This window comes from Dermochelys coriacea, chromosome 17 (genome assembly GCF_009764565.3).
Source record: "Dermochelys coriacea isolate rDerCor1 chromosome 17, rDerCor1.pri.v4, whole genome shotgun sequence".
Classification (NCBI taxonomy): Eukaryota; Metazoa; Chordata; order Testudines; family Dermochelyidae; genus Dermochelys; species Dermochelys coriacea.
Genome location: NC_050084.1, coordinates 2,352,106 through 2,370,007, shown reverse-complemented (window position 1 = coordinate 2,370,007; position 17,902 = coordinate 2,352,106). Strand labels below are relative to the sequence as shown.

Below are 17,902 nucleotides of genomic sequence, written 5' to 3'. Positions count from 1 at the left end.
GACGGGTGGTGGCTGGGGGGGCCGGCGCGGGCCGGGCGCTGTGGCTGGCGCGGGCGGGACGGGGTGGTGGCTGGGCGGGCCGCGCGGGCCGGGCGCTGTGGCTGGCGCGGGCGGGACGGGGTGGTGGCTGGGGCGGGCCGGCGCGGGCCGGGCGCTGTGGCTGGCGCGGGCGGGACGGGGTGGTGGCTGGGGCGGGCCGGCGCGGGCCGGGCGCTGTGGCTGGCGCGGGCGGGACGGGGTGGTGGCTGGGGCGGGCCGGCGCGGGCCGGGCGCTGTGGCTGGCGCGGGCGGGACGGGGTGGTGGCTGGGGCGGGCCGGCGCGGGCCGGGCGCTGTGGCTGGCGCGGGCGGGACGGGGTGGTGGCTGGGGCGGGCCGGCGCGGGCCGGGCGCTGTGGCTGGCGCGGGCGGGACGGGGTGGTGGCTGGGGCGGGCCGGCGGGCCGGGCGCTGTGGCTGGCGCGGGCGGGACGGGGTGGTGGCTGGGGCGGGCGCGGGCCGGGCTGTGGCTGGCGCGGGCGGGACGGGGTGGGGCTGGGGCGGGCCGGGCGCTGTGGCTGGCGCGGGCGGGACGGGTGGTGGCTGGGGCGGCCGGGCGCTGTGGCTGGCGCGGGCGGGACGGGGTGGTGGCTGGGCGGGCCGGCGCGGGCCGGGCGCTGTGGCTGGCGCGGGCGGGACGGGGTGGTGGCTGGGGCGGGCCGGGCGCTGTGGCTGGCGCGGCGGACGGGGTGGTGGCTGGGGCGGGCCGGCGCGGGCCGGGCGCTGTGGCTGGCGCGGGCGGGACGGGGTGGTGGCTGGGGCGGGCCGGGCGCTGTGGCTGGCGCGGGCGGGACGGGGTGGTGGCTGGGGCGGGCCGGGCGCTGTGGCTGGCGCGGGCGGGACGGGGTGGTGGCTGGGGCGGGCCGGCGCGGGCCGGCGCTGTGGCTGGCGCGGGCGGGACGGGGTGGTGGCTGGGGCGGGCCGGCGCGGGCCGGGCGCTGTGGCTGGCGCGGGCGGGACGGGGTGGTGGCTGGGGCGGGCCGGCGCGGGCCGGGCGCTGTGGCTGGCGCGGGCGGGACGGGGTGGTGGCTGGGGCGGGCCGGCGCGGGCCGGGCGCTGTGGCTGGCGCGGGCGGGACGGGGTGGTGGCTGGGGCGGGCCGGCGCGGGCCGGGCGCTGTGGCTGGCGCGGCGGACGGGTGGTGGCTGGGGCGGGCCGGGCGCTGTGGCTGGCGCGGGCGGGACGGGTGGTGGCTGGGGCGGGCCGGGCGCTGTGGCTGGCGCGGGCGGGACGGGGTGGTGGCTGGGGCGGGCCGGCGCGGGCCGGCGCTGTGGCTGGCGCGGGCGGGACGGGGTGGTGGCTGGGGCGGGCCGGGCGCTGTGGCTGGCGCGGGCGGGACGGGGTGGTGGCTGGGGCGGGCCGGCGCGGGCCGGGCGCTGTGGCTGGCGCGGGCGGGACGGGGTGGTGGCTGGGGCGGGCCGGCACGGGCCCCGTGCTCAGCCGCTCTCCCCGCAGAGCATGGACTCCTCGGACCTGTCGGACGGGCCCATCACGCTGCAGGAGTACCTGGAGGTGAAGAAGGCGCTGGCAGCCTCTGAGGCCAAGGTGCAGCAGCTGATGAAGGTGAACAACAGCCTGAGTGACGAGCTGCGCCGGCTGCAGCGTGAGGTTGGTGCTGGGCAGCGTCCCGCTGGCTTCCCGCCCGTGTGCCGAATGAATTTTGGTCTGTGCACCAGTGTGGAAGTGGAGTCACACCTGGGGCCAGGCCGGGTCACCCTGGCCTCGGCAGGTCTGGGCCACAGCAGAGTTGGGGCTGGGGGGAGGGGGTCCCCCAGCCGCAGCAGGTTGGAGGCTGGGCTAGGTGGGGGCTGCACAGCTTACAGGGGACTTGGGTGCCAAGGTGGCCCTGGCCTGACTCCTCCAGTTGGGGTAAATCCCACCGGGGGAGGAGTGAGAAAAGCTGGGGGAGTGTGTCTGTGGGGCCAGTGCTGGGGCAGGAGGGGGCATGTCTCTGCGGGGAGGAGGAATGTCTGTGAGCCAGGGAGAGTGGGTGTGTCTGGGCCCAGTGCTGGGGGGCCATGTCTTTGGGTTGGGGAGGAGGGGCGTCTGTTGATCTGTTGCTGTGGGGGGGAGGAGAGTGCATGTTTGTGGGCTCAGGGCTGTGGGAGGGCGTTCTGTGGGGCTGGGGTGAGGCAGGAGGGGCATGTCTGTGGGCCTGGTGCAGGGGCCACGGGTATGTGGGGGAGGGGGGCATGTCTGTGGGCCCAGGCAGGGGTGTGTCTATGGTGCAGGGGCCATGGGAGAGGGCATGTCTGTGGGCTCAGGGCTGTGGGAGGGCGTCTGTGGGGTTGGGAGTGAGGCAGGAGGAGCATGTCTGTGGGCCTGGTGCAGGGGCCAGGGGTATGCGGGGGAGGGGGCATTTCTGTGAGGCAGGGGGGCATGTCTGTGGCCCGGGCAGGGGTGTGTCTATGGTGCAGGGGCCATGGGAGGGGGCATGTCTGTGGGCCTGATGCCAGGGGCATGACTGCGGTGCCGGGGGGTGTCTGTGGGGTCTGGGGCGGGGGGGGGCGTTTGTCTGGGCACGGTGCCGGCATCTCCACCATGCACTGCTCCGTCCCTCCAGATCCACAAGCTGCAGGCGGAGAACTCGCAGATGCGGCAGCAGCCGGGCCCCGGCCACGCGGTGCCGGCCCCCAGCGAGCGCTCGGAGCTATGGGCATGGTGTGGCCACGGCAGCAGCTCACCGGCGCGACCGACAGGCCTTCTCCATGTACGAGCCGGGCTCCGCTCTCAAGCCCCTTTGGGCAGCCCGGTGGACGAGCTGGTCGGCCGCCTGCAGCCCTTCCACTCCAGCGTGAGTCCGGGGGGTCAGGGCCATGCTCGTCCCAGGGTGTCCCCCTTGCTGCAGCATCCGCGGGCACCCCTTTCCTCCACCTGGGCGGCATTGCAGCTCTGTGCACTGCCACCTGGGCGAAGCCCCCCGTCCTGCTCTGTGGCTCAGGCTCCCACTCCAGGTCTCTGCCACTGGATGCTGGGGGGAGCCAGACAGCATGCAGGGCCGAACAGGGGTTCCCCTGGGTCCCCAGCTGCGAGATCAGGGCCCTCTTGACAGCAGCATGGCCCAGAAGGACCAGCCCCTGGACTCCTGGGTCCTAATCCCAGCTCTGTGTGATTAGGGCCTGGGCCGTGCTGGGCCGCACAGCGAGTGCTGATGCTGCTTGTCAGTGGCCACGAGGCAGCTGGACTCCCCACGCTGGTAGCTGAGGAGGACAGGCCGGGCACGTGCAGGCTGAACCTCGGTGCTCTGCTGGCCTGCCAAGCGGGGTGCTGGGCATGGCGCTGACTGGGGGGACTCTGCACCCGTGGGACTGACTCACCACTCTGGGGCACGGGGGCTGGTGGTGGTTGAGCAGGGCACTGTTGGGAGGCAGCTCCCAGCAGCCTGGGCTTTGGGGGGTCGCTGGGCACCAACCTGGGGGTAACATTTGCTGTGTCACCAGGAGGTGGAGGATGAAGCTGCGTACTCCACGCACATCCCGGCCAGCGTGTACCGGGTAAGGGGGCTGGAGGGACCCTGGGACTGGCTTCCTGGGGGGTCGTGCTCCCCTGCTGTTTGTGCGATACACAGCCCCCTGTGCCTGTGTCGGGGGAAGCAAGCGCCCCCCCCCCCACTGGCCCTGTGGTGCTGGAGAAGCGTGTGTTGCAGTCTTCATGCCCTGCCGGCACACGTGCTGGCTCTGTCTCCCCCCAGGGAAGCCCCTGTTTAGCTTCGAGCCCTGCTGCCCGGCCTGGAGGTGCCCTCTTGCCACAGTGTGCGTGGGCAGCCCAGTCACGCGCTGGGTGGGGGTTAGTTTGGGACCCCCTAGTAGGGCAGGGCCCAAGGGGCTGCTGCCAGCTGGAGCCGGTTGGGACGGATGCTATGGAGCGGGGGGAACTCGTCGTCGATTGGGAGTCAGCCATGCCTCGTGCGTGCCAATGGGCGGGCTGTCTGTGGGTGCGGCTGGAATTGTGACTCTGGGGGGCTGGCACCTTTCGTACCCACTTGCCCCAACTCTCCCTGTCCCCTTGCAGATCCGGAAGGGGGTGTCTGCCTCCTCGGTGCCCTTCCCCCCCTCCTCCCCACTGCTCTCCGGCACGCAGGATGGCGCCCGCCACATGGTGATGTACTCGCTCTGAACCGAGGGGGAGGGACCGGCCCTGGGGCAGACTGGAGTGGGGCTTAAGCCCTCAATGCTGGGTGGGCCCAACACTGGGGCAGATCCCAGCCCTATGCCCGGGGCAGGGGAGGCCTCTGTACAGGGAGCCCCATGACGAGGCTCCCATTTAAGGGTTCCCCAGCCTCATGGGGGAGGGTCCAGGAGCCTACCCTGGGGGGAAGGGGTGTCATTGACCCCTTGGGGAGCCGAGGGTGGAGCCTGCACCTGACGCTGCCCCTTCTCCCCTCTAGACCAGCAAACTAGACCGGCACGGCAGGGGACTGACCTGGACTATGACAACACGCAGGCTGGCGAGGCAATTGCTCAGGTCAGGGGGCGGGGCCTGGTGGGGGTGGGGCGGGGCAGGGAGCTGCTGCTCAGGTCAGGGGCGGGGCCTGGTGGGGTGGGGCGGGGCCAGGGAGCTGCTGCTCAGGTCAGGGGCGGGGCCTGGTGGGGTGGGGCGGGGGCCAGGGGAGCTGCTGCTCAGGTCAGGGGCGGCCTGGTGGGGTGGGGCGGGGCCAGGGAGCTGCTGCTCAGGTCAGGGGCGGGGCTGGTGGGGTGGGGCGGGGCCAGGGAGCTGCTGCTCAGGTCAGGGGCGGGGCCTGGTGGGGGGGGGCGGGGCCCGGGGCCAAGGAGCTGCTGCTCGGGTCAGGGGCAGGCCCTGGTGGGGAGGGGCGGGGACAAGGAGCTGCTGATCGGGGTCAGGGGCGGGGCCTGGTGGGGAGGGGAGGGGCTAAGGAGCTGCTGCTCGGGGCAGGGTGGGGCGGGGCAGGGCCGTGGTGCACTTGGCTGCTCTCTAGGCCCCGTGCCCATGCTGGCGCAGAGTGCTGGGAATCCCAGCCAGCGTTGGTGCCCAGCCCCCGACGCAAGGGCCCTGGGGCAGGTCTCCTGGCGAGGTGAACGCCTCCCATGGCCTGGGGTTGCCCTGGTTCATGGCCCGCTGCCCCTGACCCAGCTCGGTCCCTGCAGCATGGACGGGAAGCGGTTCCTGGACCTGGGGAAGGACGACGAGTTCCACCACGAGCTGGAGGCCCTGGATGGGGAGCTGGACCCCGGGCTGCCCAGCACGGAGGACGTGATCCTGAAGACCGAGCAGGTCACCAAGAACATCCAGGAGCTGCTGCGGGCTGCCCAGGAGTTCAAGCATGACAGGTAGGGCCGGGCAGGGATTGAACTGGGGCTGTTCAGAGCCATAGGCACTAGAGAGCTGGGCCCCCCTTTCCTGGCTAGGTTCCCATGCTCCTCATGGTGGGGGAGGGACTGGGGGCTGGATCCTGCCAGCCAATGACCCCCTGCAGTTTTGGTTGGTCCAAGGGCTCTGCCTCAGTTTCTCTCAGGCTGCCCATCCCCCAGAAGTGGCTGCATTGCTGGGGGGAGGTGCTGTGCCTGGGGGTTGGGGTAGGCTGCTCCAGCTCCCAGCTTCTCCTACGGGCAATTCCTCCACTCGGTGTCGGCTGGGGGTTGGGTGCAGGAGCTGGAGCCACCTGGCGCCCCACTGGGGCTGGGGCTCGTGCAGTGCTGTGGCTGGGCCAGGCCTAACGGCTCTGCCTTTTCCCCAGCTTCGTGCCCTGCTCCGAGAAGATCCACTCCGCCGTCACCGAAATGGCCTCGCTCTTCCCCAAGGTAAGAGGGGCCTGGGGGCCCAATTCCCCAGCCATGCCTCTCCTGTTCCCAGGTGCGGGCGTGTGGCTTGGGTTGCGCCCCCATCCCATCCCCTGGCGCCCCTGCCTGGCAGCGGAGCCCAAAGGTCTGTCTCTGCCTTGCTGCAGAAGCCAGCCCTGGAGACGGTGCGCGGCTCCCTGCGGCTGCTCAATGCCAGCGCCTACCGGCTGCAGAGCGAGTGCCGCAAGACCATCCCGCCGGAGCCTGGCGCGCCCGTGGACTACCAGCTCCTGACGCAGCAGGTCATCCAGTGCGCCTACGACATCGCCAAGGCCGCCAAGCAGCTGGTCACCATCACCACCCGTGAGAAGAAGCTGTGAGGTCTGGCCCCTCCCCCCCCAGCGGGCGGCTCCCCTGGCTAGGACGTGGGGCCGGTGACCAGCCAGCGCAAGTGTCCTTAGTTTGCCCACGGGACCTGAGCACGTGCCATTCCTGGCCCCCCGTGCTGCCAGCGTGGGGCAGAGCGCAGCTCTGGCCATGCCCCCTCCCCCCACGCTGCCAGTGTCCCAGCATGGGGCAGAGCGCGGCTCTGGCTGTGCCCCTGCCCTAGCCCCTGCCCCTCCCCTATGCAGCAGCGCCAATGCTGCCCTATGGACACTCCCAGACGGTCAATGGTTCTGTCCCCAGCCGCGGCGCGTGGCTGCGTGTGCCCCTGTACATAGCCCCTCGTTCCGTTCTCACGGCCCAACCCGCCATCAGCCAAGGAACCACTAACTGGGCAGCAGGGTGCTGCCCTTGCTGCCCGGGCGCCTCTCCCCTGTACAGTGTGTGTAGCTGTTTGTGCTGGGCAGAGGAGCCGCACCCCTAGCGGTCTCAGCCCTGTTCAGTGGAGGGCGCTGCCCGCAGCATTACACTGGAACCGGAGCCCTGCCAAGGCTGGCGACCGGCATGTTCTCCCTGTGTGTGAGTGTGAGCCTCAGACCCCCAGCCTGCGTAGCCATCACCTCTTCCCCTGCATGGCTACTCTGGGGCAGGCTCCTCGCCTCATGGCCCCTGGGCCCTCCTCCACCGCCCCAGGATTTCTCTCTACAGCCAAAGTCCCAGTGCCATGGGAGCGGGCACCCTAGGTGGGCATGGTTGGCTCCTACCCCCGACAGGAGCTGGGTGCCTGGGGAAGGGACGGAGGAGAGCCCAGGCTGGCTGGGGCCTGTACGGCCAGGTGTGTACTGTACATTTGGATCAAATAAAGACGTGACTGTGGCCCTGGCTCTCCCCTCTCTGCCGGCTCCCCCTGGGACAAGCTGAGCCCCCGGCCAGCCGTTCTCCAACGCTGCGGCTCGTGCAGCCCCTCCGCCCCGCAGGAGCAGCCAGACGCAGCAACTCCCTTAAAACACTTTATTCAGCAGAAAGCGTGAGCTGGGCCGGGGGTCAGAGCCGGCTCCCTGCTAGGCCGAGCTCTCGCTCGCCACCCCCTGGGGCAGCAGCCCTCGCTGCTGGGGCCGCTGCCACTTCTTGCACCTGCTGTGGGCCGACAGGAGCCACCTCTTGAGAAGAGCTGCAGAGACAGAGCGTGGTCAGGCCCCGCTGGAGGGGAGGGGGGGCTGTGGCACTCAGCGGCGTGCGGGGGAGGGCTGTGGGCACTCACCGGAGAGGGGCACATAGGCGTGCGGGGCCTGCCTCTCCGGCATGGCTCCCTGCTGGGACACAAACATCCCAGCCGCCCAGGGCGCTCCTGCAGTTGGGGCCCTGCCGGGCTGGATCCTTGGGGGGGGGGGCAGAGCCCCAGGACCACTGACGCCTCCAGGAGTCGGGCTGGCCTGTGTTATAGTGTCTGTGGGTGGCAGCAGGGAGGCTGACTGCTGCCCAGCTGTGGCACAGGTGTTCAGGGAATGGCCAGAGGGTGGCGCTGTGTCCAGGGGATCCCAGTCACCTCTGGGCTCAAGGGTCACCCCACCCCCTGCCTGACTGTGCTCAAGGACCACGCTCGGTCCTGGGAGCTCTGGTGTCGGGCTCCCTGACCTGCTCCTGTTGCTGGAGCGCGGATGGAGGTCTCCCTTGGGCACCGGCAGGGCCTTGACTAGCTCATGGGGGGCTCGCCAGGCTGCCCTGGGCTTCCCCCCCACAGAGAGTGAGCGGCAGGGTCTGGGGCACTTCAGCAAGACCTGGGGGGTGAGAAAGGTGTGTGTGGGGGGGTCAGAAATGGGGAGCAATTGCTGGTTCCCCTGTAAGAGTAGGGCCAGCTCCCCCCCATTTGCCAGGCTGGCAGTGCCACCTTACTATGGAGGGAAGGGACGAGCCTGGAGCCCGGTACAGGGAGAGCTGGACTGGGACTCTCATCCCTTGCCGCCATCAACATCCCCTCCACTAGGGGAGCTGCTGCCAGCTGGCCCCAAGACCCACTCCACGTGGCCATGTTCACCTGCCCGCAGCACTTCACGCATCTGGCTCTGCCTCCTGCCCACACTACCTGCCACCCTGCACACCCAGACCCTCTGGACGCTTTTCCTCAGCTGTCCACAGCCTCCGCCAGCATGGCACCCCCCCACAGCCAGCGCCAGGCGCTGGAGACGGGCAAGTGACCTTCCCGTCACAGGCATTGCAGGATCCAGCCAGATTTAACAAGGGGTCTTAGTAATGAGTTGGGGGGATGCAGCAGCTGGCTGAGGGTCAGGTTTTCTAGATCATGTAACGTTTAAACGATATTGGGCATCCAGTCAGGAAAACCTGTAAACACACAAAAGGCCAGGTGCCGTCAATCCGGAGGCTGAAAGCTTCTAAATACAATTGTTAATGCCAGTCTGGAGTGCGAATAGTCCTGGTATGGTAAGTGTGGGAAATACTTAGCCCCAAGTGATATATCAGCAAATACCGAACCTCACTCTAAACAGGGGGCTAGGGACCTGTCAGGTTACAAAGATAATGGAGCATATAATCAGTTTGTAAGCAGCTAGAAGGTAATAAGGTGATCAGTCAAGAGCAAATCATGTCAGACTAACCTACTGGCCTCCTTTGACAGGGTAACAGACTTGTGGATGGCGGGGAGGGGGACCGGTAGATCTTGACTTTAGTGAGGCTTTTGGTGCAGTGTCATGTGACCTCACATGGGCTCGGGGAAAGAGCCTAGACAAACCTACTCTCCAGTGGGTGCAAAACTAGCAGGAAAACAGCTCCCAAAGAGTCATTACCAGTGGCTTAGTCAAGCTGGGAGGGCAGAACAAGTGGGGTCCCACAGGAATCCGTTCTGGGTTTGGTTCTGTTCAGCGATTTAGAGAATGGCATAGAGAGCGCATTTCTAAAGTTTGCGGACGATACCAAGCTGGGAGGGGGTGAAAGTGCTTTGGAGGACAGGATTAAAATTCAAAAAGATCTGCACAAACTGGAGAAATGGTCTGAAGTAAAGAGGATGAAATTGAATAAGGACAAATGCAAACTTCCACTTAGGAAGGAACAATCGGTAGCACACATACAAAATGGGAAATGACTGCCTCGGAAGGAGTACTGCAGAAAGGGATCTGGGGTCACAGTGGATCACAAGCTAAATGTGAGTCAACAGTGTAACGCTGTTGCAAAAAAAGCAAACATGATTCTGGGATGTATTAGCAGGAGTGTTGTAAGCAAGATACAAGAAGTAATTCTTCCACTCAATGGAGTATTGTGTCCAGTTCTGGGTGCCACATTTCAGGAAAGATGTGGACAAATTGGAGAAAGTCCAGAGAAGAGCAACAGAAAAGATTAAAGGCCTAGAACACATGAGCTGTGAGGGAAGATTGAAAAACCTGGGTTTGTTCAGGCTGGAGAAGAGAAGCGTGAGGCAGGGACAGAAGAGTCTTTAGTTATGTAAAAGATTGTTATAAAGAGGAGGAGGATAAATTGTTCTTGTTAACCACAAAGGACAGGACAAGAATGGACTTAATTTGCAGCAAGGGAGATTTAGACATTAGGAAGAACTTCCCAACTGTCAGGGTGGTTAAGCACTGGAATAAATTGCCCAGGGCGGTGGTGGAAACTCCATCATTGGCAATTGTTAAGAGCAGATTAGACAAACATCTGTCAGTGGTTCTCAACTGGGAGTCCACAGCCCCCTGAAGGACAGCAAGCCCTTTCAGGGGGTCCATGGAACGCCACCGCTGAAATCTGGTGCCCCAGTCTCAGTGCCCCCCTTCAGGGCTGAAGCCTCGAGACCAGTGCCCCCAGACGGGGTTGAAGCAGGGAGTGGCACAGACCTGAAGCCCCCTCCCCATGGGGCTGAAACCCCAAGCCCCACCCCATGCAGATGGGAGCAGTGTGGGGCTGAAACCCTGAGCTCCCCCCCTCCCCCTGAAGCCAGGGTTTGCTCTTCATGGCGCTAAGGGGTGTGGGGTGCTCTCCTGCTCTTGCTGAAGCTGTTCCACTAATTAAATAATTACACAGTAACTGGGCCAGTGCTTGTGTCAGGCTCGCTCTGTAGCCCAGGGGTTTGGAGTCTCATGCAGGCTGGCGGAGAGCTGGGTTCGATTTCCCCTCAGCCTGGTTGTTGGTGTCTGGGCTGTACTGATGGCGGGGGGGGGGGGGTGTCCCTTGGCTGCACTGATGGAACTGTTCTGCTTTACTTAAGTAGTGTTTGGGCCAGGCCAGGAGTCAGACTCATGCCCTAGTCCAGTGGCTGGGGACTCGTCTAGGCGGTGGGGGATCCTGGTTCTGCCTGTTAAAGGGATTTGCAGGAGGATTCCCGGCCTTCCAGGGCAGGTCTCAGCAAGGGGTAGCTCCCCGGCTTTCTTTGGAGGATGCTTGTCCCGGAGAAGGGGAGAGTGTTTGAACAGGGAGGTTCCCCTCTGAAACTGCCTGGGAGGCCTTAGTCCAAATCCCTTCACACAACAAGGGATGCGGCTGGGGGTCTCCTGCCCCCGTGGGAGTAACCTAGCCCCTGGGGACAAAGGAGGGTGCACAAGTTCTATGCGGCTCGAAGTTTAAGCAAAGGTGGCAGAGAGCTGCTCAAATGCCTCTGTCCTCAGCAGAAGAGACTCGAACCCAGCTCTCCAACATCCCAGCCAAAACCCGTCCACACTGCCCTCCCGGGGGCTGCTTGTTGGGCACTGATGCTTTAGGCCAATTAATATTTAATGAAGGAGGACAGCACCCTTTGTTTTGGCCTAATTAACATTTAAGTAAAGTGGAACAGCTTCATGAGGCCAGACTGAGGGAGCCTCACCTCAAGATACCTCAGACCTTGCATTAGGGCAGTCACTTGCATGGCAGGGAGATGGCTGTTCAAATCCCGTCTCAGGAGGCCAAGTGACACTTGAACCGGACTCTCCCCAGCCTGGCTGAGCCCCCCCCCACTGGCGTATAAAGTGATTCTCATGGTGTCTGTGACCCAATTATTATTTAATTAAAGTGGAAGAGCTTCAACAAGAGAAGATGAGCAACTGCCATCAGCCTGTCCCTTAGTGCAGCAATTTGGGCTCTCACTTGGGAGACAGCAGTTCCCTGTTCAAATCCGTTCTCGTCAGGCAGCAGGAGGAACCGGACGCAGGCTCACCCCTGCCCCCAGTGGGTGCCCTAACCATGGCGCTAAACTTTACAAAGGAGGCCAGCTCCTCCCTGCCTGCCCTGTGTGGCCTTAGACAGAGAGGCAACCAAGAACCAAGCAGTAGCCCTTGCTCAATGTCACTGGCAAGTTTTGAAGGTGGCTAACTGCAGTCCAAGCCAACTGCTGCTTTTCAGCCTACGTCTCACTGGTGTCGTCATTGTACTGGGGTAAGAAGCAACCATTGCTGGGTCACGTGGTTACGAGTGGTTTGCTAAGAAGAAGAAAAGAGAAATTGCCATCACCAATGGCCTCCAGCAGGCAGCACTGGAAACGTGCCACTGATCAGACATATGGACTCATGCTACAGTTTGGCATCTTCAGGGGTCCCCTGTCAGGACCGGAGGGGTGACAGCTAGCACAGGACATCTTGTTCCTAACACGATGCTGCAGCGCCTGCTCCAGCAGCCATCCTCAGCTTTGGGCAGAGTAGCTGTGAGAGCAGGGGCTGCAGGGAAGATGTGGTGCGCTCTGATGCATGTGGCTGTGAAAGTGACAAGCGCAGCACCAGGGCACTAGACACATCAGAGACAGATCTGCACATTACTGTGCCCGCAAACAGCGCGCGAAGTGTGTTGCGTGCGCCAGGCAGTAGTTATATGGAGGGGTTACATACAAGTCGCTGGGTATGCGGTGGTGTTCCCACGATATATTCCTGCAAGACATTCTGCAGCCCTTCTACAAAAGGTACTTTACATGTTCTGGTGTTGTAGTCAGCGACCGTAAGAAATAATTCCAGTCGGACCATGTCTGCTTTCCATGAATGTCCTGGCTGAGCAGAAATCTGTGTTTAAAATTAAATTTTCTCAAATCAGTCCATTCCACAAAGAGTGACAAATATTGAAATGTATTACATGGCACAGACACACTCAGGCTGTCCTGTCACTACAGACTTTTGCTTTAACCAAAGGCCAAAAGATAGAGGGACATGCACAAACTCCATCTCCTGAGGTGTAACATTTCCCGCACTCTCCAGAGCGGGACTATTCTGAGGACACACTGGCATTATCAGTGGTATTTAGAAGATTTCTGCCAACTGTGGGCATAATTCGACTCTGGGTCTATGACGAATGGCCCTTGCCTTGGGATTTCATGTTTTTGGATTGGACGCCGGCCAACATTGAAAAGTTATGTGAGATCAAAAACCAGCCCCATTCTCTGCCTCTGCACCCCCAATTGGGGGGGGGTGCACTGAGGACATCAGCCCCTCTGACTGGCCCCCACCCACTAGCCCAGGCAGCTCAGATGCTGCAGCCAGCCCCTCCCACTGCCGTCCCCAGACTCACCTGCTCCTGCATGAGGCTGCGGTGGAGGGTCAGGACGTGTGGGGCCAGCCGGGCTTGGAGGCTGGGGTGGGTGCACGGGTGGTGGAGGAAGGCAACCCCTCCGTGCTGGGGGAGCAGAGGGGTGGCATGTCAGGGGCAGACGCCTGCACACTAGCAAGGGTCTGACTCCTGGCCCTTGCTCGGAGGGTGAAAGGTCAGCGCCCTCCAACAGGCTGGCAGGACGAGCGGGCAGCCCCGCGGGGGAGACAGTATCGGGCCACAGCCCCCCACTCGGTGGGGCCCACCGCGAGGGAGCAAACGCAGAGCTGGACAGCGCCTTCCAAGCCTCCCCTCCCCGAAAAGGCCAGCAGCGCCCCCCCCCCCTCCAGCCGGTGCAGCTGCGCCCCCCCCACTCTGCCCCAGCGGGTGCAGCAGCGCCCCCCCCGCTCCAGCCGGTGCAGCTGCGCCCCCCCCCCCCACTCTGCCCCAGCGGGTGCAGCAGCGCCCCCCCCCGCTCCAGCCGGTGCAGCTGCGCCCCCCCCCACTCTGCCCCAGCGGGTGCAGCAGCGCCCCCCCCGCTCCAGCCGGTGCAGCTGCGCCCCCCCCCACTCTGCCCCAGCGGGTGCAGCAGCGCCCCCCCCGCTCCAGCCGGTGCAGCTGCGCCCCCCCCACTCTGCCCCAGCGGGTGCAGCAGCGCCCCCCCCTCCAGCCGGTGCAGCTGCGCCCCCCCCCACTCTGCCCCAGCGGGTGCAGCAGCGCCCCCCCCGCTCCAGCCGGTGCAGCTGCGCCCCCCCCCCCTCTGCCCCAGCGGGTGCAGCAGTGCCCCCCCCGCTCCAGCCGGTTCAGCTGCGCCCCCCCCCCACTCTGCCCCAGCGGGTGCAGCAGCGCCCCCCCCGCTCCAGCCGGTGCAGCTGCGCCCCCCCAACTCTGCCCTAGCGGGAGCAGCCCCAGGGGGCCAGCCCCGCGCCTGGGCTGCCCGTTACCTGTTGGGGGGCGGCCGGGGGGGGGGGCTCGAGTCAATCCTCGGGCCCAGCCGCCGGCGCCGCGTCCTCCCCAGCGAGCCGCGCAGACCCGGCCAGGCGGGGGCCCCCTCGGGGCGCGACCCCCCCCGGGGTATCGCCCCCGCCCTGTGGGGCCCCGTTGCCGGCGGGGGGGCTGCCAGCTGGGCACGTGCTCATTGGCTCGGCCGAGGGAGGGCGGGTCGCGGGCTCCAGGGCAGCCAATGGGCGCGCTCGGATTGCAAGGGGCGGTGCCGCCCCGCCTGGCACGGTCCGGGGCCGAGTCGGGCCCGGGGGGGGGGGCCGCTGAGCGAGCGGGGACCCCCCCCCCCCGACAATCGCCCCGGGACTTGGCTAGACAGATCTGCCCCGCCCCCCGGCCAGCCCCAGCCCCCCCACCAGACCACGGGCCCTGCCCCACCCCCCGCCAGCCCCCCCACACCCCGGGCCCTGCCCCCCCCCCGTCAGCCCCGGCCTCCCCCCCACACCCCGGGCCCTGCCCCCCCCCCGCTCGGTGTCACAGGCCGCCCAGCCCAGCCGCCGGGTCCCACGGCGACTCCTCCATCCAGCCCGGCCCGAGCAGCCCGGGTCAGGGGTGGATGAGAGAAGTGGGAGATGGGCCGTGGGGGGCGGGAAGTAGGGGAGATGGGGGTACAGGGCAGTGGGGGGCCAGGTAGTATGGGGTAGGGGGGATGCAGGGGTGGGGTATAGGGCAGTAGGAGGCCAGGGAGTGGCAGGCTGGGGCTACAGGGCAGTGGGGGGTTGGGGGGGGTACAGGGCAGTAGGGGGCCCGGGAGTGGCAGGCTAGGGGGCACAGGGCAGTGGGGGGTTGGGGGGGTACAGGGCAGTAGGGGGCCAGGGAGTGGCAGGCTGGGAAGTAGGGGAGATGGGGGTACAGGGCAGTGGTGGGCCAGGTAGTATGGGGTAGGGGGGAGGCAGGGGTGGGGTATAGGGCAGTAGGAGGCCAGGGAGTGGCAGGCTGGGGGTACAGGGCAGTGGGGGGTTGGGGGGTACAGGGCAGTAGGGGGCCAGGGAGTGGCAGGCTAGGGGGCACAGGGCAGTGGGGGGTTGGGGGGGTACAGGGCAGTAGGGGGCCAGGGAGTGGCAGGCTGAGGGGGGTACAGGGCAGTAGGGGGCCAGGGAGTGGCAGGCTGGGAAGTAGGGGAGATGGGGGTACAGGGCAGTGGTGGGCCAGGTAGTATGGGGTAGGGGGGAGGCAGGGGTGGGGTATAGGGCAGTAGGAGGCCAGGGAGTGGCAGGCTGGGGGGCACAGGGCAGTGGGGGGTTGGGGGTACAGGGCAGTAGGGGCCAGGGAGTGGCAGGCTGGGGTACAGGGCAGTGGGGCGTTGGGGGGGTACAGGGCAGTAGGGGGCCAGGGAGTGGCAGGCTGGGGGGCACAGGGCAGTGGGGGGTTGGGGGGTACAGGGCAGTAGGGGGCCAGGGAGTGGCAGGCTGGGGGGTACAGGGCAGTAGGGGGCCAGGGAGTGGCAGGCTGGGGGGGGGACAGGGCAGTAGGGGGCCAGGGAGTGGCAGGCTGGGGGGGGGACAGGGCAGTAGGGGGCCAGGGAGTGGAAGGCTGGGAAGTAGGGGAGATAGGGGTACAGGGCAGTGGTGGGCCAGGTAGTATGGGGTAGGGGGGAGGCAGGGGTGGGGTATAGGGCAGTAGGAGGCCAGGGAGTGGCAGGCTGGGGAGCACAGGGCAGTGGGGGGTTGGGGGGGTACAGGGCAGTGGGGGGCCAGGGAGTGGCAGGCTGGGGGGTACAGGGCAGTAGGGGGCCAGGGAGTGGCAGGCTGGGGGGCACAGGGCAGTGGGGGGTTGGGGGGTACAGGGCAGTAGGAGGCCAGGGAGTGGCAGGCTGGGGGGCACAGGGCAGTGGGGGGTTGGGGGGGTACAGGGCAGTAGGAGGCCAGGGAGTGGCAGGCTGGGGGTACAGGGCAGTGGGGGGTTGGGGGGGTACAGGGCAGTAGGGGGCCAGGGAGTGGCAGGCTGGGGGTACAGGGCAGTGGGGGTTGGGGGGGTACAGGGCAGTAGGGGGCCAGGGAGTGACAGGCTAGGGGGCACAGGGCAGTGGGGGGTTGGGGGGGTACAGGGCAGTGGGGGGCCAGGGAGTGGCAGGCTGGGGGGCACAGGGCAGTAGGGGGCCAGGAGTGGCAGGCTGGGGGCACAGGGCAGTGGGGGGTTGGGGGGTACAGGGCAGTAGGGGGCCAGGGAGTGGCAGGCTGGGGAGTAGGGGAGATGGGGTACAGGGCAGTGGTGGGCCAGTAGTATGGGGTAGGGGGAGGCAGGGGTGGGGTATAGGGCAGTAGGAGGCCAGGGAGTGGCAGGCTGGGGGGCACAGGGCAGTGGGGGGTTGGGGGGGTACAGGGCAGTAGGGGGCCAGGGAGTGGCAGGCTGGGGGTACAGGGCAGTAGGGGGCCAGGGAGTGGCAGGCTGGGGGGGGGTAGAGGGCAGTAGGGGGCCAGGGAGTGGCAGGCTGGGGGGGGGTAGAGGGCAGTAGGGGGCCAGGGAGTGGCAGGCTGGGAAGTAGGGGAGATGGGGGTACAGGGCAGTGGTGGGCCAGGTAGTATGGGGTAGGGGGGAGGCAGGGGTGGGGTATAGGGCAGTAGGAGGCCAGGGAGTGGCAGGCTGGAGAGCACAGGGCAGTGGGGGGTTGGGGGGGGTACAGGGCAGTAGGAGGCCAGGGAGTGGCAGGCTGGGGAGCACAGGGCAGTGGGGGGTTGGGGGGGTACAGGGCAGTAGGGGGCCAGGGAGTGGCAGGCTAGGGGGCACAGGGCAGTGGGGGGTTGGGGGGGTACAGGGCAGTAGGGGGCCAGGGAGTGGCAGGCTGGGGGGCACAGGGCAGTGGGGGGGGGGGGTACAGGGCAGTAGGGGGCCAGGGAGTGGCAGGCTGGGGGGCACAGGGCAGTAGGGGGCCAGGGAGTAGGGGAGATGGGGGTACAGGGCAGTGGTGGGCCAGGTAGTATGGGGTAGGGGGGAGGCAGGGGTGGGGTATAGGGCAGCCCCTGTGATCTGCCAGGCCCCAAGGTGGGCACAGTTCTGGTCTAAGTCATGAGGTCCCTTGGGGACCCCCACCCCCGCCAGCAGGCCTGCCCTGCCCCATGGCTCAGCCCACACATGGCCTGGGGGCAATGGGCCATGCCCTAGGCAGTTCCAACCCAGGCTGGGGTCCCTGTGAGCAGCTACGTGTGGACTTTGGCCCAGTGCGCCTGGCCCGTGCTCCGGGGAAAGGGGCCGTGGGTGCAGAGAACTTTGCCTGTGGCCTTGGCGCTAGGGCCAGGATTAGCAGCCCCCGGCCAGCACTTCATGCTTGCCCCCAGCCCCAGCCAGCTTTCACCTTCCCCAGGCCGCCAGCTGCCACAGCAGCTACACATAGGCCCCATGGGCCAGGGGTTTTTTCCTGGCCCGGAGAAACAGAATTCTTCCTCCTGGCTGGCCCACGGCCCCCCAGCTGCCACAGTGCGAGGCTCAGGGAGGAACAGGGTCTGTGTGCAGAGCACCCTAGTGAACGGTGCCCAGGCCAAGAGAAAAGGAAGGGGTGAAGGGCAGGTTCGCAACCTGAGCCTACAAAGTCACCTACCGACAGTGCAGGATCGGGGCCTTAAAGCACACCCAGGAACAAGGGCCTGCCCCTCCTCCCGTAGGGGGTGCGGTGGGAGGGTATGAATACGTCCACAGTGCTGGGAGTGGCCAGGGTGCTCAGGGGCCCACAGGGCAGGGGCAGGATATAATGGCTCCATTTCTGTGCCAGTCATATGGGGCAGGGGAGGGGGGCAGAGTGCTTGACTATGGAAAATTCCCAGCAGGAATTCTAGGCCTCTCCATGAGAGCCTCCTCTCCCCCCGCAGCTGGGCTGTGGGGCAATACAGCAGCTCTGCGCCCACAGCCGGGCCATGGGGCAAAATGCCTGCAGCCGGGCAGTGGGGCAATACACCGGCAGGCCAGCAGTGGGTTGAGGCTGCAAGAGCCATGCGCTCATCTCACCTGAACTCCAGTGTGGCCAGGTCAATGCCCTTGGTCTGGTTACTCCTGCGTGAGCCCCATCTCCTGCTGCCAGGCGGGCAGAGCGCTGACACCTCCAGGACTCCAGTAACAGCTCTGCATGGCGCTCACCCACCCCAGGAACTGAGCCGCTCGTTCTCTGCATGAGGAGCGGGGGCCAGGGGTGAGCAGGAGAATGGGGCAAGCTCACTGCTAGGCAAGGCTGGGGTGGAAAGAGGCAGAATCCTCAAGGCAGATAGCCAGGGCCCCGGGGAGAGGGCCTGGCAGGGGAAGGGTTAACGCTTGCACAACCGCCATCCA

At 66.5% G+C, this 17,902-nt stretch overlaps 1 protein-coding gene across 3 annotated transcripts in view; it reads left to right on the top strand.

Annotated features, from left to right (window-relative positions):
- Positions 1–7,033, top strand: part of GIT1 (GIT ArfGAP 1) — a 29,932-nt gene extending 22,899 nt beyond the window's left edge. For 2 of the 3 annotated variants that reach the window (XM_043499231.1, XM_043499232.1), the window contains 8 exons: positions 1,491–1,643; positions 2,599–2,829; positions 3,476–3,529; positions 4,047–4,133; positions 4,423–4,499; positions 5,141–5,323; positions 5,731–5,794; positions 5,941–7,033. In XM_043499231.1, the coding sequence (XP_043355166.1) occupies positions 1,491–1,643; positions 2,599–2,829; positions 3,476–3,529; positions 4,047–4,133; positions 4,423–4,499; positions 5,141–5,323; positions 5,731–5,794; positions 5,941–6,153 (1,062 nt within the window). In that variant the 3' untranslated portion in view covers positions 6,154–7,033. The remainder of the gene's footprint in view (positions 1–1,490; positions 1,644–2,598; positions 2,830–3,475; positions 3,530–4,046; positions 4,134–4,422; positions 4,500–5,140; positions 5,324–5,730; positions 5,795–5,940) is intronic. The other variant, XM_043499233.1, reaches the window with a different exon arrangement.
- The last annotated feature ends 10,869 nt before the right edge of the window (positions 7,034–17,902 follow it).